At 65.8% G+C, this 23,845-nt stretch overlaps 2 protein-coding genes and 2 non-coding genes across 4 annotated transcripts; 2 read left to right on the forward strand and 2 right to left on the reverse strand.

Annotated features, from left to right (window-relative positions):
- Window positions 1–109: 109 nt before the first annotated feature.
- Window positions 110–2,497, reverse strand: RPL19 (ribosomal protein L19). Its single transcript, XM_030508545.1, has 6 exons — window positions 2,093–2,497; window positions 1,479–1,585; window positions 1,102–1,224; window positions 812–932; window positions 592–702; window positions 110–306 (listed from the first exon to the last, which is right to left on the reverse strand). The coding sequence occupies exons 1-6, from the start codon at window positions 2,095–2,097 to the stop codon at window positions 183–185; spliced, it is 591 nt and encodes a 196-aa protein (XP_030364405.1). The 5' UTR covers window positions 2,098–2,497; the 3' UTR covers window positions 110–182.
- A 3,953-nt stretch (window positions 2,498–6,450) lies between these two features.
- On the forward strand, window positions 6,451–20,103 carry CACNB1 (calcium voltage-gated channel auxiliary subunit beta 1). Its single transcript, XM_030508574.2, is given in 20 exon segments — window positions 6,451–6,691; window positions 7,849–7,935; window positions 10,580–10,699; window positions 11,766–11,888; window positions 11,987–12,007; window positions 12,009–12,124; window positions 12,222–12,297; window positions 13,822–13,841; window positions 13,991–14,069; window positions 14,156–14,214; window positions 14,889–14,998; window positions 15,557–15,603; window positions 15,605–15,652; window positions 15,654–15,710; window positions 16,582–16,677; window positions 17,400–17,492; window positions 17,494–17,569; window positions 17,572–17,585; window positions 18,498–18,575; window positions 18,577–20,103. Coding segments are annotated over 20 exon segments (1,686 nt in total). The 5' UTR covers window positions 6,451–6,604; the 3' UTR covers window positions 18,856–20,103.
- Window positions 20,104–21,326: 1,223 nt separating this feature from the next.
- TRNAI-UAU lies at window positions 21,327–21,417 on the reverse strand. The gene is given in 2 exon segments: window positions 21,327–21,362; window positions 21,380–21,417. It is a non-coding gene; the product is annotated as a tRNA-Ile (tRNA).
- Window positions 21,418–23,600: 2,183 nt separating this feature from the next.
- Window positions 23,601–23,672, forward strand: TRNAC-GCA. The gene has a single exon. It is a non-coding gene; the product is annotated as a tRNA-Cys (tRNA).
- Window positions 23,673–23,845: the final 173 nt, after the last annotated feature.

Here is a 23,845-nt window from a genome sequence, read left to right on the forward strand (position 1 = left end):
GGGGAGCACCCAGTGGGGGAGCACCCAGCGGGGGGGCACCCAGCAGGGGGGCAGCGGCTCCTCCCTCCCCGTTCCCCAACCCCTGCACACACAGAGGGAGACTCGGCGGGAGCAGTCGGGGCTCCGGAGCTTTATTGGCTGCTGGGGGACGGCGGATCCCCCGCGCACAAGATGGGATGCGCTCACTTCTTGGTCTCCTCCTCCTTGGAGAGGGTCTTGATGATCTCCTCCTTCTTGGCCTGCAGCCGCTCCTCACGCCGCTTCCGAGCCTCCTTGGTCTTGGACCTCCGAGCTTCAGCCTGGTCACTGCAAGAGGGGAAGAGCTGCTCAGGGAGGGGAGCACCCCCGAGCTCTCACCCTGGCCCTCATCTCCTTCAGCACCGGGATGGTTTGGGATGAAGGGATCTTAAAGCTCCTCCAGTTCCAACCCAGTGGAAGGGACACCTTCCACTAGAGCAGGTTGCTCCAAGCCCCTGTGTCCAACCTGGCCTTGAACACTGCCAGGGATGGGGCAGCCACAGCTTCTCTGGGCACCCTGTGCCAGCCCTGCCCCATTCCAGCTCCATTCCCTGCCCTGGAATCACCACTTACGCCAGGAGCTTCTTGCGAGCTTTATCCGCCTTGAGCTTGTGGATGTGCTCCATGAGGATCCGCTTGTTCTTGAACACGTTGCCCTTCACCTTCAGGTACAGGCTGTGATACCTGATGGAGGAGAACAGGAACGGACTCAGTGAGGCAGCACCAGCCCCCCCCGTCCCTCCCGCTGGGATCCTCATGGAGCGGCTCCTCCATGGGGCAGGCTCCGGCTCACATGTGCCGGTCGATCTTCTTGGACTCCCTGTATCTGCGGAGGAGGCGCCTCAGGATCCGCATCCGCCGCATCCACGTCACCTTCTCGGGCATGCGAGCGTTGGCCGTGCCCTTCCTCTTACCTGGAGAGGGAAAACAGGATGGGAATGGGGCCGGATTCAACGACGTGCTTGGGTTTAACTCTTCTCTTTAGTCCAAGAGGAAAACCATTAACACAAAGAGTGTTTTCAGGCTGTGCCACGAGGCCGTTGCTCCACACAAGCTCGGAGGCAGCTCTGGGGATGGACTCACCGATGCCCATGTGCCGGCCCTTCCGCCGGGCCAGGGTGTTCTTCCTGCACCGGGCGCGCGAGTGGACGGTGACGGGCTTGCGGATGATGAGCCCATCCTTGATGAGCTTCCTGATCTGCTGCCCTGCGGGAAGAAACCTCCATCCTCAACAGTGCTACAGGAGGGCAGCGCAGGCACCAATCCTGCCTTCCCAAAGCCCCCCCCGTGCTGCTGGAGCTGCTTTTCCCCCTCTTGTTTCTCCATCACTGGAAAAACCCTGTTCTAAACCCACCACCGAGGATCTCTGTGACCCCACTACGGGCTCCAGCACCCTCCGAGCGCCCCCCTTTCACCTCCCTGCTTGTCCCATCCCCAGCCCGGCGCCCGGGGGTGCTCACGGGAGTTGGCGTTGGCGATCTCGTTGGTCTCGTTGGGATCCAGCCACACCTTCTTCTTGCCGCAGCGCAGCACGCTGGACGCCAACCTCTTCTGGAGCCGGAGCATGCTGCAACACGCCCGGGTCAGCCACCCCGACCCACCGCCGCCCCACGGGCCCGCCCCCTTGCACGGCCGGTGGCTCCAACCCTGCCCTGGGCAGCCTGTTCCAACGCCTGAGCACCCTCTGGGGAGGGAATTGCTCCCAATCTCCATCTAAACCCTCCCCGCTCGCAGCTTGAGCCCGTTTCCCCTCATCCCATCGCTTGGGAGCACAGACCAGCCCCCTCCCGGCTCCATCCTCCTGTCAGGCAGCTGCAGAGAGCGATAAGTCCCGCCTGAGCCTTCCCTTCTCCACACTAACCCCCGCTCCCCTCAGCCTCCCCTCAGCCGCCATTTCCCCCTCCCCTCGGGGCGGCCCGGCCGCCATTTTCCCCCCGCTGCAGCCGCACCCGCGGGACCCCCCCGTTGTTGAAGCCTCCCCCCGTTACCGAACACCCCCCCCCTCGCTACCGGGACCCCGTTCCCAACCGAACCCCCCCGGCCCATATCCGCGGCCCCGCCGGTCTCCCCTCACCTCATGGCGGCGGCGGGCGCGGAGGAAGAGGCGCGGAGCCGGTCCCGCCCTGCGTCCGCGCCGAGCGGAACGTACCACTTAGAGCCCGCCCCGGCGCCGTGTCCCGCAGCACCGAGGCGGGGCGGAACGCGGTGACGGGAGAGCCGCGGCGGGGCTGCGGGCGATGAGGGCAGCGGGTAGCCCCGGGCGGCTCGGATGGTGGAAGGACAGACGCGGTTTAGCTCTTCGCGCACCCCTCTGTCTCCGCGCGGGGTGGTACGGCCCGAGGCGGTGCCTGCGCAGGCGCGGTGGGGTGGGGGGGCGGTGGGACCAGATCCGGGGTGTCCGGATGGGACCGGGGGGTGCTGGGGCCGGACCCGGGGGTCCCGTTGTTGGACCCGGGGAAGCCGGGACCCGGGTTGTTGCCTCCCCCCCGGGAGCCGCGGGTGGGATGAGCCCAACGTCAGAGCGGGGCCGGTTCCTGCAGCTCTTCCGCAGGCTCCCAGCGATGGGGGGGGGTGGATGTGCAGAGATTGGAGCTGGGATCATGGGAGGGTTTGGGTTGGAAGGACCTTAACCTCATCCAGTTCCAGCCCCTGCCATGGGCAGGGACACTAAACCATGTCACCCAAGGGTATGGCCTTGAGCACTGCCAGGGATGGAGCATTCCCAACTTCCTTGGGCAACCCATTCCAGTGCCCCTCACAGTAAAGAACTTCCTTATATCCAACCTAAACCTTCCCTGTTTCAGTTTGAACCCATCACCCCTTGTCCTATCACTACAGTCCGTGATGAAGGTCCCTCTCCAGCATCCCTGTAGCCCCCTTCAGACACTGGGAGCTGCTCTGAGGTCTCCACGCAGCTTCTCTTCTCCAGGCTGAACAGCCCCAATGTTCTCAGCCTGTCTCCATACGGGAGGTGCTCCAGCCCCTGAGCATCCTCGTGGCCTCCTCTGGACTTGCTCCAACAGCTCCATGTGCTTCTTATGTTGAGGACACCAGAACTGTACGCAGTACTCCAAGTGAGGTCTCACAAGAGCAGAGTAGAGGGGCAGGATCACCTCCTTCAACCTGCTGGTCACGCTTCTCTTGATGCAGCCCAGGATACGGTTGGTTTTGGGGCTCAAGCACACACTGGAGCCAGCTCATGTTAAGGTTCTCACCAACCAACACCCCCAAGTCCTTCTCTGCAGGGCTGCTCTGAATCTCTTCTCTGCCCAGCCTGTAGCAGTGCCTGGGATTGCCCCGACCCAGGTGTAGGACCTTGCCCTTGGCTTGGTTAAACTTCATAAGGTTGGCATCGGCCCACCTCACAAGCGTGTCAAGGTCCCTCTGGATGGCATCCCTTCCCTCCAGCGTACCAACCGAACCATGCAGCTTGGTGTCATCACAAACGTGCTGAGGGCGCATCAATCCCACTGTCCATGTCACCGACAAAGACATTGAACAGGGCCGGTCCCAACACCGATCCCTGAGGGACACCACTCGTTACAGGTTTCCAACTGGACATCGAGCCATTTACCACAACTCTTTGTGTGTGACCATCGAGCCAGTTCTTTATCCACCGAGTGGTCCATCTATCAAATTGATGTCTCTCCAATCTAGAGACATGGATGTCGTGCAGGAGACAAGGATGTTGTGCAGGATCCTGGATCCCGCTTTGTTCCCGCAGTTGGGAAAACAGGCAGGGATGGGCTGAGGGATGTTCTGTGCTCCCCTGGCACAGAAAAACCTGGAGCAAGGCCTGAAATTGGTGCCCTTGACATGGGAGGAACACCCCAGAGAAGTGCTGGAGCCTCTCCAGGAACCGTGGTAAGGAGTTTGTGGGAGAAGGGAATGATGTCCATGTAGATTGCACCTAACTCAGGGCTTCCCCCATGACTGGATTCCTCCTTTAAACCAAACTTATCCGGTGAAAACACCACTTTTTAACCACCCTGATGTCAAATATCACCCAAATGCATCATTTTGCAGTCGTTTTCCCTCCTCCTTTCACCTCTGGAGCGGTTCGAGAGCGCAAACCCCCAAAGTCACCTCCTGAAGCACCAGAGACAAGATGCAAACGGCTGCTTCGAGATCTGGCGGCCGCAGCCGCGCTCGACATATTGGCGCGAGAAGAGGCGCCGATGGCAACAGATTTCCTGGTTCACTTGGAGAGAAAACAGGGATAAACACAGGCTTGTGCTGTGGGAACGGGACTCGTCGTGTTCATACAACAAACTGCGCGATCCGGAGGCTCCTGGGGCAGGGGAGAGGCTGGAGCTCAGTTACTGGGCTCTGCCGCTGAGATCCGCGTTGGGTCCAGCTCTGGGGCAACAGCACCAGAGGGACGGTGGAGCTGCTGGAGCGAGGCCAGAGGAGGCCCCGGAGCTGCTGCGAGGGCTGGAGCAGCTCTGCTCTGGAGCCAGGCTGAGAGAGCTGGGCTGGGGCAGCCTGGAGAAGAGAAGGCTCCTGAAGGGGAGACCTTAGAGCAGCTCCAGTGCCTAAGGGCTCCAGGAAACCTGGAGAGGGGCTTTGGACAAGGGATGGAGGGACAGGCCGAGGGGAATGGCTTTAACCTGCCAGAGGGGAGACTGAGACGAGCTCTGAGGCAGAAGCTCTTCCCTGTGAGGGTGCTGAGGCGGCTGGCACAGGGTGCCCAGAGAAGCTGTGGCTGCCCCATCCCTGGCAGTGTTCAAGGCCAGGTTGGACACAGGGGCTTGGAGCAACCTGCTCTAGTGGAAGGTGTCCCTGCCCGTGGCAGGGGTTGGAGCTGGATGAGCTTTAAAGGTCCCTCCAACACAAACCAAGCTGGGATTTTATGGTTTCTAGAATCCCTCCTCTGCCGCCTCCGCTGTGTCCTGCTCTGGATGGGCACGTCTGTGTCCTTTGATCTTGCTCCTGCCTGGAGCAGTGACAGGGGCAGCACAGGGAGCACCAGTGCAGGAGCACTGTGGGATACGGGGAGCACTGTGGGTGCAGGAGCACCGATCCTGTGGGTGCAAGGAGCAGAGCAGAGCACATCAGAGCCGCTCTGGCAGTGGGAAGCTGATGCTGTCACCGCATCCCACTCCCACACATCTGCCTGCAGCAGCCTCTGCCTCCCCAAACCCCCTCCCCAGCACCCCCTCTGCACACCAGCACCCTCGGGTGCTGCTCCTCCTGCACCCCAGGAGAGGGGCAGGGTTGGTGCTGGGGGTCAGTGAAGCCCCATCACCCGGGGCTTGGCCATGCACTGGGGCTCTGGGGTTGGTCCCATCCTGCTCCATTGAGGGCAGCTCATCCCTTCCCCACTGCCCCCGGAGCGGGAGGGGTGAAGGATGGGGCTGAGCATGGAAAAACGTGGTGTCAGCTTCCCGGGAGCACGGTCCTGACCCCATGGAACAGGCCTGAGGAATCTCAGGCGCTCCAACAGCCGGGTGCCATGACGGGAGATGAGGCTGGGGGCGCTCAGCCCGTCCTGTTGGGGGGCAGGATCTGCCCCTCGCCCCATGGGCACGATGGGGGCTGGGGGACCCTGTTGGGGTCACAAAAGCCACACTGGGGGCCAATGGGGGCCATCGGCCCAGGGTGTCCCCCCCATTGCTGTGGGGTGCCCGGGGTGCCCCTTTCCCACATGGCTCCGTGTCCGGGTGTGGGTATCCCTGGGGAGCAGAGGGGTTTGGGGGTGAGGGTTGCTCTGAGGTGGTGGGATCCCAGCTTGGGGGGGGGGAGCTGGAGGTTTAGGGAACCGTGTCCATGGGAAGGGGGTTGGGGGTACCCTCCATGGGGAGGGGGAGTTTTGGGGGTCCCCTCCATGGAAAGGAGGATTTGGGGGTCCCCTCCATGGGAAGGGGAATTTGGGGGGTACCCGCCAGGGGGCGGGGGAGTTTTGGGGGTCCCCTCCATGGAAAGGAGGATTTGGGGGTCCTCTCCATGGGAAGAGGAATTTGGGGGTCCCCTAGATGGGAAGAGGAATTTGGGGTTCCCCTCTATGGGAAGGGGGGGGTTTGGGGTTCCCCTCTATGGGAAGGGGGGTTTGGGGGTTCCCTCCATGGGAAAGGGGAATTTGAGGGGTCCCATCTATGGGAAGGAGGGTTTTAGGGATACCCTCCATGGGAAGGGGGAGATTTGGGGGTCCCCTCTATGGGAAGGGGGAATTTGGAGCCCCCTCCCCGGGAAGGGGGGTGATTTGCGGGTCCCCTCCATGGGAAGGGGGGCATTTTGGGGGTCCCCTCTATGGGAAGGAGGGTTTTAGGGGTCCCCTCCATGGGAACCAGGGGTCCGCACCCCCCATCCCTACCGGAACGCGGTGGGAGCGGCCAAGGCGGAGGCAGCCGCCGCCATCCCTTGTCCCCCCCCCGCCACCGTCCCCGCTCCCCTTCCTCCTCCTCCTCCTCCTCCTCCCCCCCCCCCCGCTGCACGCCGGGGCCGCCGTCACCGCGGAGGCCAGGCCCGGGCTCCATCGTCACCATCATCATCCCCATCCTCCTCCTCCTCCTGCTGCTGCCCCCCCGGGGTCCGTGTCTCTGTGTGTGTGTGTGTGGCCCCCCCCCCCGCCGGCCCGGCGAGCTCCATGGTGCGGGAAGGCGGCATGGCCCGGACCCCCTCCAGCTCCACGCAGGACATCCAGATGGACGTCTTGGACAACGCCACCCTCCAGGTGACACCCCCGGCGGCAACAGGGGGGGGACACACGCTCCGTGTCCCCACCGTCACCCCCCCCCACCATGGGGCACGGGGAAAGGGGGGGGGGAGCCCCATTGATTCCCCCCAACCCCATCAATGGGGTTCCCCCCCACCCATCTCAACACCTACACCCCATAAGCGGCGTGATTCCGCCCCCCCCCGGCATGGAAAACAGGGTGTCCCCCCCCCATAATGAAGCTACCCCAAATGCAGGTTTGGGGGTGCAGGGAGGGGGGGTCTGTGCTTGCTGTGTCACTCTGTGTGTGTGTGTGTGTGTGTGTCCCCAGGGGGGGTTCCCACCCGGATGCTCTGATCATTGGGAAACTTTGAGGAATTGGGAAAACTCTGTTGGGGTGGTTTATGTGTGCCCCCCCCCCCCCCGTATGTCCCCTTAAGTGGGGGGCACCCATGGGACACCCCATTTCCAATGGGGTGGTTGGGTGCTGCACCCCCCCACGGGGACATTCAATCAGTTGGGAATGGAGGCACTGGGGGTGTCCCCCCCATCTCCATGGTTGGGGGGGTGTCTCTGGGTGGTTGTGGTGAACCCCCCATGGGGCCCCCACGCTGAGCCCCACGGCCGTACCCATGGGTGGGCGGGTGAGAAGGGGGGGGGGAAAGGACCTATAAATACCCAGAGCTGCCCATTATGGGACCCCCCCCCCCGGAGCTGGTGGCAGCTGGGCCCAGCTGTCCCTGTGACACCCGGGGGGGGGGCACTGGGGCATCCCCATTGCCCCCGTCCATCCCAGTAGGAGGATGTGGGTGTCCCCCATAGCAGCCGCCTCCCTGGGCTCTGGTTTGTATGGGGGGTCTATGGGGTGTGTGGGGGGGGTGAGGCCACAGTGGGCTCTGCCCCACTTCCCATCAGCTGCACTTTTCCATTGGGATCAGAGAGCCCACCCCATGGATAAGGCGATGCTGGGGGGGGGCTGCGTGGCCCCCAAGCAGTGGGAGCAACCCCATTCCCTTCCCTGCCTCAGTTTCCCTTCTCCCACCCCAGAGGAGCTTGTGGGGCGGGAGGGGGTGTGGGATGGAGCAATGCTGGGGGTGCAGTTGGGGCTTTGGGGGTGTGTGGGGGGGTCAGAGCTGCCCCCCAAGTCCTGGGGCTCCCCCCGTCGCTCTCCATAGGGCAAGTACAGCAAGCGCAAGAGCCGCTTCAAGCGCTCGGATGGCAGCACCTCGTCCGACACCACCTCCAACAGCTTCGTCAGGCAGGTGAGCTGGGGGGGCCGCAGCCGTGCGGGGGGTCCCCGCGGCTCTGCCTGCCTGGGGGGGGGGGCTCATCCAACAGGGAATCACGCTGGGAGCCAGGGTTGGGAGCGCAGGGATTGCAATGGCTGAGTCCAACCCGGCTGTGCCCCCCAGCAATCTCAGCCCCGCAGTGGGTGCTGGGGGAGTCTCCCCTCATATTGGGATCAATTGGGGTCCTGCACCCCCATTCCCAGCGTGTCCCCCCCCATAATGGGACCATTTGGGGTCCTGCACCCCTATTGCCATGGTGTCCCCCCCAAATTGGGCCCATTTGGGGTCTTGGACCCCCTTTTCATGGTGTTCCCCTCCCATATTGGGACCATTTGGGGTCCTGCACCCCCATTCCCAGCGCGTCCCCCCCCCGATTGAGCCCATTTGGGGTCCTGCACCACCTTCCCATGGTGTCCCCCCCATATTGAGCCCATTTGGGTTCCTGCACCCCCATTCCCAGGGTGTTCCCCCCCATATTGGGCCCATCTGGGGTCCTTCACCCCCTTCCAGTGTGTCCTCCCCCATATTGGGCCCATTTGGGGTCCTGCACCCCCATTCCCAGGGTGTCCCCCCCATATTGGGACCATTTGGGGTCCTGCACCCCCCATTCCCAGGGTGTCCCCCCCCCATATTGGCACCATTTGGGGTCTTGTCCCCCTCCATATTGGGCCCATTTGGGCTCCTGTCCCCCCTCCATATTGGGCCCATTTGGGGTCCTGCACCCCCTTCCCAGCGTGTCCCCCCCCATATTGGCACCATTTGTGGTCCTGCACCCCCTTCCCATGGTGTATCCCCCCCATATTGGGACCATTTGGGGTCCGTCCCCCCCATGATGGGCCCATTTGGGGTCCTGCACCCCATTCCCAGCGTGTCCCCCCCCATATTAGGCCCATCTGGGGTCCTTCACCCCTATTCCCAGTGTGTCCCCCCCCCATAGTGGCACCATTTGGGATCCTGCACCCCCCTTCTAGGGTGTCTCCCCCCATAATGGGCCACTTGGGGTTCTTCACCCCCATTCCCAGCGTGCCCCCTGCCCATATTGGGCCCACTTGGGGTCCTGCACCCCCTTTCCATGGTATTCCTGTCCCATATTGGCACCGTTTGGGGTCCTGCACCCCCTTCCCACAGTTTCCCCCGATACTGGGCCTATTTGGGGTCCTGCCCCGCTCCATATTGGCACTCGTTAGTGTCCTGCACCCCTTTCCCAGGGTGTCTCCCCCATATTGGGACCATTTGGGGTCCTGTCCCCCCCTATATTTGGACCCTTTGGGGTCCTGCACCCCCGTTCCCAGTGCATCCCCCCCATATTGGGACCATTTGGGGTCCTTCACCCCCCTCCTGGGGTGTCTCCCCCCATATTGGGCCACTTGGGGTTCTTCACCCCCATTCCCAGCGCATCCCCCTTCCCTATTGGCACCATTTGGGGTCCTGCACCCCCATTCCCAGGGTGTCCCCCCCATATTGGGCCCATTTGGGGTCCTGTCCGCCCTCCATATTGGCACTATTCGGGGTCCTGCTCCCCCATTCCCAGCGTGTCCCCCCCATAATGGGACCATTTGGGGTCCTGCACCCCCATTCCCAGCGTGTCCCCCCAGATTGGGCCCATTTGGGGTCCTGCACCCCCTTTCCATGGTGTTCCCCTCCCATACTGGGCCCATTTGGGGTCCTGTCCCCCCTCCATATTGGCACTATTTGGGGTCCTGCACCCCTTTCCATGGTGTCCCCCCCATACCGGGCCCATTTGCCGTCCCCCCCGTGGCCCCCGCCCCTGCCGGGCACTGGGCTATATATACCCGGGGCTGAAACGTGAGCAGGGCCCCGAGCCCAGCGCCCGCCCCGGCCCCGCCGCCATGGAGGTCCCCGGCAAGGAGCACCCCGCGGCCCCGGTGAGCCCCTGCCCCCCCGGCACCCCCCGGCACCCCCCGCTCCCCATGGCGGCCGTGGGTGGGGGTGTCGTGTCTAAGCCATGGGTGACACCCCCCTTAAAGCCTCCCCATAGGGCTCTCCGGCCCCATGGGTTTTGGGGTGGGGGTGACCCCCCTTAGGGGATGCTGACCCATGGCTGGGGTTGGGGTGAAGGGGAGTACCCCCCCCCCCCAAGTCCATGGGGCAAATTGGGGATCCCACAACTCGCAGGGAAGGGAGGGTCTTGGGGGGGCTTGGGGGCAGCCGCCCCCCCAGGGTGGTTGGTGGCTTCACCCCACTGCCATGGGGCTGGGGTCCCCCCCTGCTCTGACCCAGGGGCTGTGGGTTGAGTGGGGGGTCTCTGATCCACCCCCCCCAAGCTCCAGCCTTGTCCTGGGGTGACCCCACAGCATTGCCATGGGGGGGGTGGGGGGTCTGTCCATGGGGGGGGGCACTGTGGAGGTTGGGTGGGGGGGAGCCCCCTATTCCCTCCCTTCCGAGGGGGGGCCGGCTCCGTGTCACGTTCCCTGCGGGAGCGCTGGGAACAGCTGCACCTCCCATAGCCCCCGCGGCAGGGTTTGTGTGCCCCCCCCTCCCCGCCCCATAGCACGGCCTGAGGCCGCGCTGATGGGCACCGGCCCCGAGCGCGGGTTGGGGCTGGTTTCGGGGTGGCGGGGCCCCCCGGAGCGCTGAGCCGGCCCCGCTGCCGCAGGGCTCGGCGGAGTCCTACACCAGCCGCCCGTCGGACTCGGACGTGTCGCTGGAGGAGGACCGCGAGGCGCTGCGCAGGGAGGCGGAGCGCCAGGCCATGGCCCAGCTGGAGAAAGCCAAGGTGGGAGCCCAGCGCCCCCCGCGGGGCCGGCCCCACCGCCCCGCAGCGCCCGTGCCCCGGAGCCTGGGTGGCACCGGGTGCACTGGGTGCATTGGGTGGAACTGGGGAGCAGCGGGTGCACTGGGTGGCACTGGAAGGGCACTGGGCGCACTGGGTGGAACTGGGGAGGCAGTGGTGCACTGGGTGCACTATGAAGGCAGTGGGTGCAATGGGTGCACTATGAAGGCAGTGGGTGCAATGGGTGGCACTATGAAGGCATTGGCTGCACTGGGTGCATTGGGTGGCACTGGAGAGGCAGTGGGTGCACTGGGTGGCACTATGAAGGCAGTGGGTGCACTGGGTGGCACTGGGGAGGCAGTGGGTGCACTGGGTGCACTATGAAGGCAGTGGGTGCACTGGGTGGCACTGGGGAGGCAGTGGGTGCACTGGGTGCACTATGAAGGCAGTGGGTGCAGTGGGTGGCACTATGAAGGCAGTGGGTGCACTGGGTGCATTGGGTGGCACTGGAGAGGCAGTGAGTGCACTGGGTGGCACTGGGAGGGCAGTGGGTGCACTGGGTGGCACTATAAGGCAGTGAGTGCACTGGGTGCACTGGGAGGGCAGTGGGTGCACTGGGTGGCACTATGAAGGCAGTGGGTGCACTGGGTGCACTGGGAGGGCAGTGGGTGCACTGGGTGGCACTATGAAGGCAGTGGGTGCACTGGGTGGAACTAGGGAGGCAGTGGCTGCACTGAGTGGCACTATGAAGGCAGTGGGTGCAGTGGGTGGCACTGGGTGACACTGGGAGGGAAGTGGGTGCACTGGGTGTTTTGGGTGGCACTGTGGAGGCAGTGGGTGCGCTGGGTGGCACTGGGAGGGCAGTGGGTGCGCTGGGAGCCTGGGTCCTCCCCTTGGTCCAGGCATCGAGCCCCTCTTCAGCTCCCCATCAGCATCCCCGGGGAGGGGCTGTGCCACGGCGCCCACGGCCGGTGGTGCCACCAGCACCACCACGGCACCAGCTCCCGCCTGGGTGCTGGGGGGTGCTGGGGGGGGGGTTGGAAGGTGCTGAGCCCTCTCCCATCACCAGACGAAGCCGGTGGCATTCGCCGTCCGGACCAACGTCGGGTACAACCCATCCGGCAGCGACGACGTCCCGGTGCAGGGCATGGCCATCTGCTTCGAGCCCAAGGACTTCCTGCACATCAAGGAGGTGGGGACGGGGTTGGTGGTGATGGGGGGGGGACACACATGGCTGGGGCGGGAATTGGGGGGGTCTCAGGGGGTTTCTCTCCCTCCTCCTCGACGCAGAAGTACAACAACGACTGGTGGAATCGGGCGGCTGGTGAAGGAGGGCTGCGAGGTCGGCTTCATCCCCAGCCCCGTCAAGCTGGAGAACATGCGGCTGCTGCAGGAGCAGAAGCTGAGGCAGAACCGCCTGAGCTCCAGGTGGATCCCGGCCCCATTGGGGGTGCTGACCCCCCCCCAAGTGCATCCCCATCCCACCCTCACCCCGTCCCCCCCTCTTTGCGCTTCTCCCACCCAGCAAATCAGGCGACAACTCCAGCTCCAGCCTGGGCGACGTGGTGACGGGGACGCGCCGGCCGACCCCCCGGCCAGCGGTAAAGAGTGTCGGGGGGGCCCCGGGGCAGGACCCCCCCCTTCCTTGTCCATAGCTCCGGCCCCTCCGGTGCAGGCAGGCGGGTGCACACCCCCCCCCCCCTTAACCCCCTGGGGACCCCCCGCTCTTCTCCCATCCCCTCCTGCTCTTCCCACACCTCCATGTTCTCCTTCTTCCATCGCCATTATCGCTCTTCTTCTCTCCCTCCCCTCTCCCCGGCTCCGGCTGCCCCCGTCCCGTCCCAGGTGCCCTGGACATGCCTAGCTTTGCCTTTGACCCCGATGAGTTAGAGGAGGAGGAGGCGGCCATGGAGACCCACCGCTCCCCTAAGAGTAGCGTGAGCAGTGTCACCACCCCCAGCCCACAACAAGCGCATCCCCTTCTTTAGGAAGGTAAACAGCACCCGCCGGGCCCCGCGCTCGCCTGCTGCACCCTGCCTGCCCTAACACTGCCCCCCCCGCCCGGGGGGGGATCGCTCCGTGGGCCATGGGGCGGCTCGGTTCGTGGCTGCCCCCCACCGTGGACCATGGATTCATCAGTCTGTGGTCCATGGGATGGATCAGTCCGTGGCTGCCTCCCCCATGGTCCATGGATGGATCAGTCCGTGGCTGCTTCCCCCCCTGGTCCATGGGATGGATGAGTCCATGGTCCATGGGATGGATGAGTCCGTGGCTGCCTCCCACCATGGTCCATGGATGGATCAGTCTGTGGTCCATGGGATGGATCAGTCCATGGTCCATGGGATGGATGAGTCCATGGCTGCTTCCCCTCCTGGTTCATGGGATGGATCAACCTGTGGCTGCCTCCCTCTATGGTCCATGGATGGATCAGCCCGTGGTCCATGGGTTAGATGAGTCATGGTCCATGGGTTGGATCAGTCCATGGTCTACGGGATGGATCAGCCCGTGGCTGCTTCCCCCCCCGGTTCATGGGATGGATCAGCCCGTGGCTGCCTCCCCCTATGGTCCATGGATGGATCAGTCCATGGTCCATGGGTTGGATCAGTCCATGGTCCATGGGATGGATCAGCCCGTGGCTGCTTCCCTTCCTGGTTCATGGGATGGATCAGCCTGTGGCTGCCTCCCCCCCATGGTCCATGGATGGATCAGCCCGTGGCTGCCTTCCCCCATGGTCCATGGATGGATCAGTCCGTGCCCCCATTGCCTGGGGTCCCCCCAGTGTGCGCATGGTGTGTGCCAGCACGGCCGGTGTGTTACCTCCCCCCTACCCCCCCGCGAATGAGAATGGACCATTCCTCCCCCTAAGCTGGGCAGGAGCTGGGGGCTTTGGGTGCAACCCAGCCCGGCCACGAGGGGGGGTGTGGGGGGGGAGAGAGCAGGTCTGCAAAGGCTTATTGGGGTCCCCCGCTGCGAGCCCCCGCTTGCACCCCAAAACCTAACCCAGAGCAGGGCGATGCTTCGTGTGATGGCCAGCGGGGGCCACGCGTGTCCCGGCCCCCGCGGTAACACGCATGCCTTGTTTTGTCTCCTCTCGCCCCCCGGCCCGCGGGCCCCTCGGCACGTAGCGAAGCAGAAGCAGAAGTCGGTGAGTAGGGGCAGGACCCCCGGGAGGGCCCCCGGGGACGGGTTTGGGGGGTCCCCCCGCTTGCAGCCCCTTCCCTCCCTCTGGAGCTGCCCCCCCCCCACTTCCTCCATCCGTGTCCTCACCCCATTGACCCCAGCTCTGCCCCACAGACCGAGCACGTGCCCCGTACGACGTGGTGCCCTCCATGCGCCCCATCATCCTGGTGGGGCCGTCGCTGAAGGCTATGAGGTGAGGAGTGGAGGGGGCACGGGGGGGAGGGATGGGTACATGGGGGACACCCGGTGCTATGGTCCCGCCTGTCCCTCCCTGCCCAGGTCACGGACATGATGCAGAAAGCCCTCTTTGACTTCTTGAAGCATCGCTTTGATGGCAGGTGAGGCAAGGGGGGGGGCCACTGGCACCGTGGGGGGACCCATCACCCCATAGTGGGCTCCCTAATGGCAAAAGGGGGACCCTGACCCCACGAGGGACACTTAACGCTACAGGGAGACTCGTCACCCAAAGTGGGAGCCCTGATCCCATGAGGGGTCCCCTAATCCCATGGTGGAAACCCCCAACACCACAGGAGCACCCCTAACACTATGTGGGGACCTTCCCCCCATAAAGGGACCCCTATCCACAAGGGACCCCTAACCCTATGGAGGACCCGCATATCCCGTGGGGAAAACCCCCTAACCCCATGAGGGGACCTCTAAGACCAAAGAGGAACCCCTAATGCCATGAGGGGATAGAGCCCTAACACCATGGGGGGGACCCCCTAACTTCATGGGGGCCCTTTAAACCCTATGGGGGAGCCCCTAACTGCCCATAGGAGGGTCTCTAACCTCACAGGGGGACCCCTAATTCCATGGGGGACCCCTAACTCCTTGCCCCATGGTTCTTTGCCTGTTGAGGGGTCTCTCCCCCGAGGAGCAGGACTCCTCCAAGGGCAGCTCCATCACAGGGGTGGGGCAGGAAAGGGAAGGGGGGTGTCAGGAGGGTCCGGGGGGGGCTGGGACATTGGGGGGTGGGTTTTGCACCCACTTTGTGCCCTTCTCCATCGCTCAGGATCTCCATCACGAGGGTGACGGCCGACATCTCCCTGGCCAAGCTCTCGGTGCTCAACAACCCCAGCAAGCACACCATCATCGAGCGCTCCAGCGCGCGCTCCAGCCTGGGTGAGGCTCAGCACCCCCCAGTGCTGAATTGAACCCCTGACACTGATCCCCCCCCCCCCCCAAGCCTCCATCTGTATCAGCCTCCTGGCCCCCATGCTGGGGTGACTAATAAAGGGGGGACCCAGGCCCCTGTGCTCCCCCCCGCCCCGTTTGATTCGGTCTCTCCTCCTCCTCCTCCTCCTCTTTGTCTTCTCTCTGGTTGTGTTTCTCTTTCCTTTGCTCCTTTCCTTTGGGTTCCTCCCCCTCCGCGCTGCTCCTTCCTCCCCTGCTCCTGATACAGATGTCTTGGTATGTAGCTTGGACACCCCCGGGGTAGGGGGACAATATGGGGGGGGACACACACATCCCCTTGGACCCCCATTCCTGGGGCACAATCGGAGGGTTGGGGACACCCTGCTCCCACCACCCCAGTGGTAGAGGTGGGGGGCTTTGCCCCTTCCTCACCACCCAGCCCAGTGCTATTCCCGGGGGACACTGCAGTGGCCACATCCCACTCTGAGCCCCCCCATCCCGATGTGCTGTGCCCTGACCCCCCCCCCCGGTGTCCCCGTCCCGCAGCCGAGGTGCAGAGTGAGACCGAGCGCATCTTCGAGCTGGCGCGGACGGCTGCAGCTCGTGGCGCTGGACGCCGACACCATCAACCACCCGGCGCAAGCTCGCCAAGACCTCCCTGGCGCCCATCATCGTTTACATCAAAATCGCCTCCCCAAAGGTGGGGGGCGAGGATGTGGGGCGGGCAGGGGGGTCCCTGTGCTGGATATGGGGGCTCAGTGGGGTCCCTGTGCTGGATGGGGGGGGCTCAGCGGGGTCCCTGTGCTGAATGGGGGGTGTCAGTGCTGGATGGGGGGGGGCTCAGTGGGGGTCTCTGTGCTGATGGGGGAGCTCAGCAGTGTTCCGGGGGGGGCTCAGCGGAGTCCCGGTGCTGGATGGGGGGTGTCAGCAGGGTCCCTGTGCTGGATGGGGGGGGCTCAGCAGGGTCTTGTTGCCGGGGGGGACTCAGCAGGGTCCCGGTGCTGGATGGGGGGGCTCAGTGGGGTCCGTGTGCTGGATGGGGGGGCTCAGCAGGGGTGCCGGGGGCTCAGTGGGGTCCTTGTGCTGGATGGGGGGTGTCGGTGCTGGATGGGTGGGTCAGTGGGTCCTGGTGCTGGATGGGGGGGGCTCAGCAGGATCCCGGGGGCTCAGCGGGGTCCCTGTGCTGGGGAGGGGGGGGCCTCAGCCGGTCCCGGTGCCGGGGGGGGTCCCGGGGGCTCAGCGGGGTCCCGGTGCCGGGGGGGAGGTCCCCCGGGGGCTCAGCGGGTCCCGGTGCCGGGGGGGTCAGTGGGGTCCCGGTGGTGGGGGGGGTCCCGGGGGCTCAGCGGGGTCCCTGTGCTGGGGAGGGGGGGGCCTCAGCTGGTCCCGGTGCCGGGGGGGGTCCCGGGGCTCAGCGGGTCCCGGTGCCGGGGGGGGAGGTCCGGGGGCTCAGCGGGTCCCGGTGCCGGGGGGGGGTCAGTGGGGTCCCGGTGGTGGGGGGGGTCCCGGGGGCTCAGCGGGGTCCCGGTGCCGGGGGGGGGTCCCGGGGCTCAGCGGGTCCCGGTGCCCCCCAGGTCCTGCAGCGCTTGGTGAAGTCCCGCGGCAAGTCCCAGGCCAAGCACCTCAACGTGCAGATGGTGGCGTCGGACAAGCTCGCGCAGTGCCCCCCGGTGCGGCCCCCCCCAGCTCGGTCTGGCGCAGGCTCCGCCCCCCCGGAGGAGTCTCCGCCCCCCTGCACATGGCCCCGCCCCTTGCTAATAGGCCCCGCCACCCCATGGGCTCCACCTGGCGTTTGGGAGCCCCTGAGCTCTCCCATAGGATCCATCCGTATTTCAGGAGCCCCATAGCTCTCACCCTGCCCTATAGCCCTGTACCATAGCCCTTTCCCTGCCCCATAGCCCTCACCCCATATCCCTCGCCCTGTTCCATAGCCTTCACGCTGCCCCATAGCCCTGCCCGATAGCCCTGCCCCATAGCCCTACCCTATAGCCCCGCCCTGCCCATAGCCCTCACCCTGCCCTACAGCCATGCCCCATAGCCCTCACCCTATAGCCCTCACCCTTCCCTATTGCCCTGCCCCATAGCCCTCACCCTATAGCCTTCACCCTGCCCCATAGCCCTCACTCTATAGCCCTCATCCTGCCCCATAGCCCTCGCCCTGCTCCATAGCCCAGCCCCACAGCCTTCACCCTGCCTCATAGCCCTCACTCTATAGCCCTCATCCTGCCCCATAGCCCTCGCCCTGCTCCATAGCCCAGCCCCACAGCCTTCACCCTGCCCCATAGCCCCTGTCCTGCCCCATAGCCCCTGTGCTGCTCCATAGCCCTGCCCCACAGCCCTGCCCCACCCCGCCACCCCACATCCTCCTTTTCCCCCTCCCTGGCATCCCCAGGAGATGTTCGACATCGTGCTGGACGAGAACCAGCTGGAGGAGGCCTGCGAGCACTTGGCCGAGTACCTGGAGGCCTATTGGAAGGCGACGCACCCCCCCCAGCAGCAACCCCCCCAACCCGCTGCTCAACCGCACCATGGCCACGGCGGCGCTGGCCGCCAGCCCCGCGCCGTCTCCAACCTCCAGGTACAGGTGCTCACCTCCCTGCGCCGGAAACCTGGGCCTCTGGGGCCGCGGGGCACCGACACCGGCCCCCCCCGGCGCCCTCGAGGAGCACGCGCTGTGAGCCCCCCCCAGCGTCACCCCCAGCGGCCGGGCACCGTCCTTGGGGTGGCCTCTATGGGCAGGGGTGGACACCCCCCCCCACAAGGGTGGATGGTCTCCACACTGGGGACCCCCCTACCTGGGGCTGTGGGATGCGCCTGGGATGGGGGGGTCACCGTGGGAGAGTGAAGCCCCCCCCAGGTTTGGGGACACCCCTGGGATGGGGTCACGCTGGGGAGATGCAGCCCCCTGGGATGGAGCGTCCCTGGGACCCCCCCCAGGGACCTGCTCTGCACCCCGGATCTGGGGTCACCCATGGGATCCGCTCCCTGCCTGGGACCGGTGCCCACCCCACACCCCCACATGGGGATCCATGTCCCCTCCCAGCCCCCCTCCCCCCCAGCGATCCTTTGGGATCCCTTTGGGAACATGGGGTGTCTCAACGTGGGGTGCCAGCCCCCCGATTCCCATCCCTGGGGGAGCCGCAGTGATGGCAAGGACCGGCTGGGGGGGGTGGTGTGTGCAGACCCCCATCCCACCGTGAGCCTCACCGGAGCGAGGGGGGGGGACACGTGTCCTGTGTTGTCTGTGGCTTCTGGGGCACAACCCCCCCCTCCATTACCCCCCATCCAGCCCTGGCCCCCCCCCAGGCTGAGACCTGACGCAAGTCATGTCCTGAGTGAGCAGTGTGTGCAGGCCAGGCTGGGCTTGAAGCGCATGTGCCCCCCCCCCCATCCCATCCCAGCCCCACATCTAACCCACCCCCCCACTAACCCCCCCCATCCTTTGTCCATCCATCCCTCCTTGCACGGTGTGGTTGCTTCTCCTAACCAGGGTCCGTACCTAGTGCCGGGGGAGCACGGCCGCCTCCGGCAGGGTCCCGGTGAGCCGGGGGGGGCCCGGGCCCGGCCGCCCCCCCCGCCAGGCCCCCCGCAGCCTGTCCCGCCAGGACACCGTGGACATGGAGCCCGCGGGCGGCGGGGATGCGGCCGGCCCCGAGCCCGCCGATTCCTGCTGCATGGACATCGACATGGAGCCCGGCGACGAGGAGCCCACGGGCCCCCCCCCGGCCGCGCCCCCCCACCCCGCCGGGCCATGGCGTGAGGATGAGCCCCGGGGCCGGGCTATGGGGCAGGACCCACCGGAGCAGAGCGATGGGGAGCGCTGGGGCCAGGACGTTTACATCCGTTAGGGTGAGGGGGTGCGGGCAGGGATGGACCCCCCCATCCCAGGGGGATAGAGCCCCACTGGCTGCCTTTGTGCCCCCCCGGAGCCCGGCCGCTCGTGCCATGGGGAGCCCCTGCCCTGGGACCCCCACTTCTTACTTGGGGGGTGTCCCCCCATTACACCGCAGCCCCCCAACATCTCGCGGTGCCTCAGGCCCTCCCTGCCAGGGGGGTGCAAGTGACCAAATGGGACCCCCAGCCCGTCCCCTGCCCATGGTGGGGGCTGTGTGTGTATCCCCCCCCACGGATGCCCCCTGCTTCTCCATGGTGCTGTTTGCCACCCGGCTGCAGGGGGGGCCCCTGCGCTGGTCCCCCCCCAGCAGTGCCTACAGCCTGGCACTGCCCCACTGCAGGGCTGTGACCCACAGCGCCCCCCAACCCCGGCGGGGGGGCCGTGCATGTGTGTGTGGTGTGTGCAGGGGTTTGGGGTGCTGCGTGCTCGGGGGGGGGGGGCAGTTTGCATGTGTTTGCCTTGGAGGGGTTTGCTTGAGTTTGGGGGGGGGTGTGTGTAAATCTGAGCCAGTTTGGGGGGGTCTAACACGTGCTAACAGCCACCCAGCCCTGGCCTGCCCTATGGGGGGGGCCCTTGCCCTGGGATTGGGGTGCACAGGGCAGAGCCCCCCCTCTCCTTGTGCACCCCCCCCCCCGCTGTGCCTGTCTGCTCTCGCCCCCTCCCGCTGTGTCCGTCTGTCTGTCCGTGAGCCTGTCTGTGTGTCCCCCCCCCCCAGGGCACTGCCTTCTCCTGCGCCCGCTCCGGGGTGCCCCTCGTTGTGTCCCCCCCCCCCAACCCGCACCAAAGTGGGGTGTCCCCACCCCACATCCAGCCCTCACTGTGGGGCCAGGCTTGCCCCATTTATGGGCGTCGCTGCCTTACCCAGACCCCCAGCTTTGGTGGGGGGGGGGACACGGACACGGACACCCCACTTTGCTGCCTCTGCCCATGTGTGCCTCAGTTTCCCCTTTGACTGGGGGGGGGACACACAGTGTCACTGCCTGCCAAGTGCTTTGAGACCCGCCTGCCCTGGTGCTCGCCAGGCAGCGGGGTCCCCCCAGGCCCCCCCATGGGCAGAGGGACGTCCCCTATTTATGTGACTCCACAAACGTTATTTAAAAGACCCGACAAAGTGTATTTTATTTATTTATTCTGTTGTTTTTTGGGGGGGGGGAGACTCGCCCCGCTCGCTTGGTTCTTTGTAATAAACAGTTCGGTGAGACCTGCCCCGTGGCTGTGCCTGGGGGGGGTGGGGGGGGACATGGACACACACACACACATGCAGCCACCAGGGCTGAGACCGGGCACAACTCAGCTCTGCAGTGCCCAGGGAAGGGGGAATGGGTGAGGTGGAGCTGGGACCTGCCCGGCTCCATCCCAGCGATCAATGGATGGAGGGAGGAAGGGAGGGAGGGATGGATGGATGGAGGGATGGATGGATGGATGGATGGATGGATGGATGGATGGATGGATGGATGGATGGATGGATGGGGTGAAGACCCGAAGCAGGGGTTCCGTGCGGCTCCTGCCGCGGTGATGGGCGCTGCTCAGCCGGCTCCGGCCGCGCTATTTACAGGCAATAAATAAGGTGCTGCCGGCTCAGGGCTGCCGACACCTCCACTCGCTCTTCTCCGGCCAGTACTCGAACGCCTTCCTGCGCACAAGGAGCACACACAGCGGTGACACCGCGGCCCCGGCCCCGCTCCCGTCCCCGCGTCCCCGGTAGCCCCCCCAGGACTCACTCTCTGGCGGGCGCGCCGGCCCGGCACACCAGCCCGGGCTGGCAGGGGCAGAGCTGGTTGATGCTGAAGGCCAACCCGCCGGGGGGGACGTGGCAGCTCCGGCCCCGCTCCAGCCGCCGCTGACACACGCTCTCCCCGTGCAGCCGCGCACAGCAGCCGCCCGCCCCGCACTCCTCGTCCCGCCGGCACCGCGCTCCTGCGGGGGGAGGGGGCGGAAAACAGCGTCAGGGCAAGAACAACCCCCCCCGTTCCGCACGCTGCGGACAGGGATGGAGCTGGACCAGCAGCTCCATTGGGGTGATGCTGCGTTGTCCCGTGTGTCCCGCCCCGTCCAAGCCCGGCCCCTGCTCACCCTCCTGCCCGTCGGGCGCGGGCTGCTGGCACTTGCCGAACATGCAGAGGAGGCCGCGGGCGCAGTGCGTGTCGCGGCGGCAGTACTGCCCCTCGGGCCGCTCGGGCAGGCACAGCCCGAAGTGCTCGTCGCAGAAGTGCCCGTGGGTGCAGGGGGTGGCCGGGCCGCAGGTTGTCACCTATGGGGGGGGAAACACACACACATCCTCATCCCTGGCTCCAGGACAGGCCAGAAACAGTAGCGAGGGGCAAAAACATGAAGCAAAGCGTGGATGGAAGCGAGAGCGTTGTAGGGGGGGAGTAATGGGGGTAAAGGGGAGGGGGGGCCGGCTGTCGGAGCACGTAAAAGTCCTGCTCCAGGTGAGGCTCGAACTCACAACCTCGGCATTGCTCCGCGTACTGCCCTATAAGTACCGCGCGCTGACCGATTGCGCCACTGGAGCGCCCGGCGCCGCCCGCCGCGCCCGCGCCCCCTGCCGGCCCCGCCGCGCCCCCTGCCCGCCCCGCAGCGCCCCCTGCCGGCCCCGGCTCTCACCTCCGCCGGTCCCGCCGCGGGACCTGCTCCGGTACCCACCCGTTACCCCACAGCCCCAGCTCCCATCCCAGGGGCAAGCCCTGCTCCCACCCTGGCTGTAAAACCCTCTCCCACCCTGCTGCAATCCCTGCTCCTGCTCCTGTACCCACCTCTGCTCCCGCCCTGGCTATAAACTCAGATCCTGCACCCATCTCTGCTCCCACCCCTGCTGCAGACCCAGCTCCCACCCTCTTCCCACCCTGATACAACCCAGCTCTCCTGTACCCATCTCTGCTCCCATCACCCTGGCTCTAAACCCCGCTCCCACCTGCCGCAGCTGTACGCCCCGTTCCTCCTGTCCCCAGGACCCCCACACCGTGCGGGCACCCATCGCACCGGGCACCCATCCCTCACCTCCTCCGCCTTGTCCCCGGGGCTGGCGCTTCTCCCCAGCGCGGCTTCCTCGGGGGGTTGATGGGGCAGCGAGTACATCCAGGCCCAGAGGTACCCGGAGGCAGCGGGCAGGAGCGAGGCGACGAGGAAGAGGATGGCCGGGGACATCGGCATGGTGCTGGCGGTGGCGATGGGTGCCCGGGCCGGGGGCACACGGGGTATATGTAGCCCCCAGCCTATCATGAACCCTGCGGCTAAAACTGTTTGCCCACCTAATGGGGAAGGAGGCGGCAATCAGGGGTTAAGGGATTAACATAATTGCAGCCTTCCCCTCGCTGCGGGCAACAGCCCCAAAGCAAACAGCCCCCTCGGTGCAGTCTGGCTCCGGCGCCGGGTGGGTGCAGCTTGGGGTGCCCCTGAGCCGTGTCGCCCCTATGGTTTGGGGTGCCAGCTCCATGCAACAGCAGCCTTTGGGTTTGTCCCATAGCGGGGCAGCGGGATGAAGGGGCAGCCAGGAGGAGGGAGGAGAGAGCAGGGGGCAAACGCTGGGAGCCCCAGGAAGAGCACACAGTTGGCATCTGACCGGTGTTTGCTTTGTGTCCCCCCATCCCATGCATGTCCCATGTGTCCCCCCCCCCTTGTGCACACACGTCTGCCGCGGGGTGACGGGCTTTGCACCTTCCCTAATGGGTTCACTAACGAGGTGTTTGCGTGGCCAGGCCCTTATCACCCGGCTGAGCTGCGCCGGCCGGCGCTGGGCAAACCCGCTAATGGCCCCCCCGGGAGCATCCCCCCAGACAGTGTGTCCCCAAACAGGCGGGGAGGCGCAGCCGGGGACACCCCCCGACCTCGCCAATACACTTTGAAACGGGGAAAGTCCCCCCGGGGCTGGCTCCCGCAGCGATACTATGGGTGGGCTGGTACCCAGGGCAGGACACTGCCGTGTCCCCCCCAGGGATGTGGGGATGGAGATCACCCACCCCTGGGGCTTCCCTTTCTCCTGCCCTGCGTGATTCGTGCCTCAGTTTCCCCACGGGAAGAGGAGGGCGAGAGGCCGATGGGACACGGGGGCGAGGGGACACCCTGGACCAGTGTCTGAGGAACCACCGCTACCGCTCGCATTGGGGTGTCCCCAAACCTCCTTTGTCCCCATGGACCCGGATCGTGCCCCGGGCGCTGCCGCCGCTCGCCCCGTGTGTTTGCTCAGCGGCTCCGGGAGCAAATATTGACCCTGCTCCTCGGGGACAATCGCTCCCCTCATCCGCCCCCCGCTGGGTGCTCCCCCCAACGCTGCTGTCTCCGGCTCTAATCCCCCCCAGCCCCACGGAAGCTCCGCATGGTGCCTCTGCTCCCCCCAGACCCCCCGGGGATCCCACCCGGTCCCTGCAGTTCATGCACAGCCCGGGCCTACCCTGGCTCCATCCCGCTCTGTGCGGATGGGTTTGGGGGGTGATGATGCCACGTCCCCCCTGAACCGCTGAGGCTGAGTTTGGGGGCTGTATTCTGCTTCTACCCCTCCAACCCTGCTGTGCAAGTGGGGGGGACATAGCGTGTGTGTGATATGTGAGGCAGGTGAGATGGGGGTGTGCATGGGGGTGTCCAAGGGTCATGGGTGCGCACTGGGGTGCACAAGGGGGTGTCCATAGGCCGGGGGTGCACAACGGGGTGTCGGAGGGTGCAGCGTTGCTCCTCCGGGAGGCAGCACAATCTGACAGCAGCGGGGGTATAGCTCAGTGGTAGAGCATTTGACTGCAGATCAAGAGGTCCCCGGTTCAAATCCGGGTGCCCCCTTATTTTCTTTTTTGGGGGGGTTCCTTTTTCCCACCCCGTTTATTTACTCCCAGCACCCGCCGCAGCAAGGGGGGGGTCGCGTCGTTGCTCCCCACCGCTCCCTGCAGCCTCGGGTGTCCCCGCCGGGGGCGTCGCTTCCTCCTGCAGAAGGACGGAGCCAACTCTTCGGCAGC

Source organism: Strigops habroptila, chromosome 19 (assembly GCF_004027225.2).
Source record: "Strigops habroptila isolate Jane chromosome 19, bStrHab1.2.pri, whole genome shotgun sequence".
In the NCBI taxonomy this organism is placed as follows: domain Eukaryota; kingdom Metazoa; phylum Chordata; class Aves; order Psittaciformes; family Psittacidae; genus Strigops; species Strigops habroptila.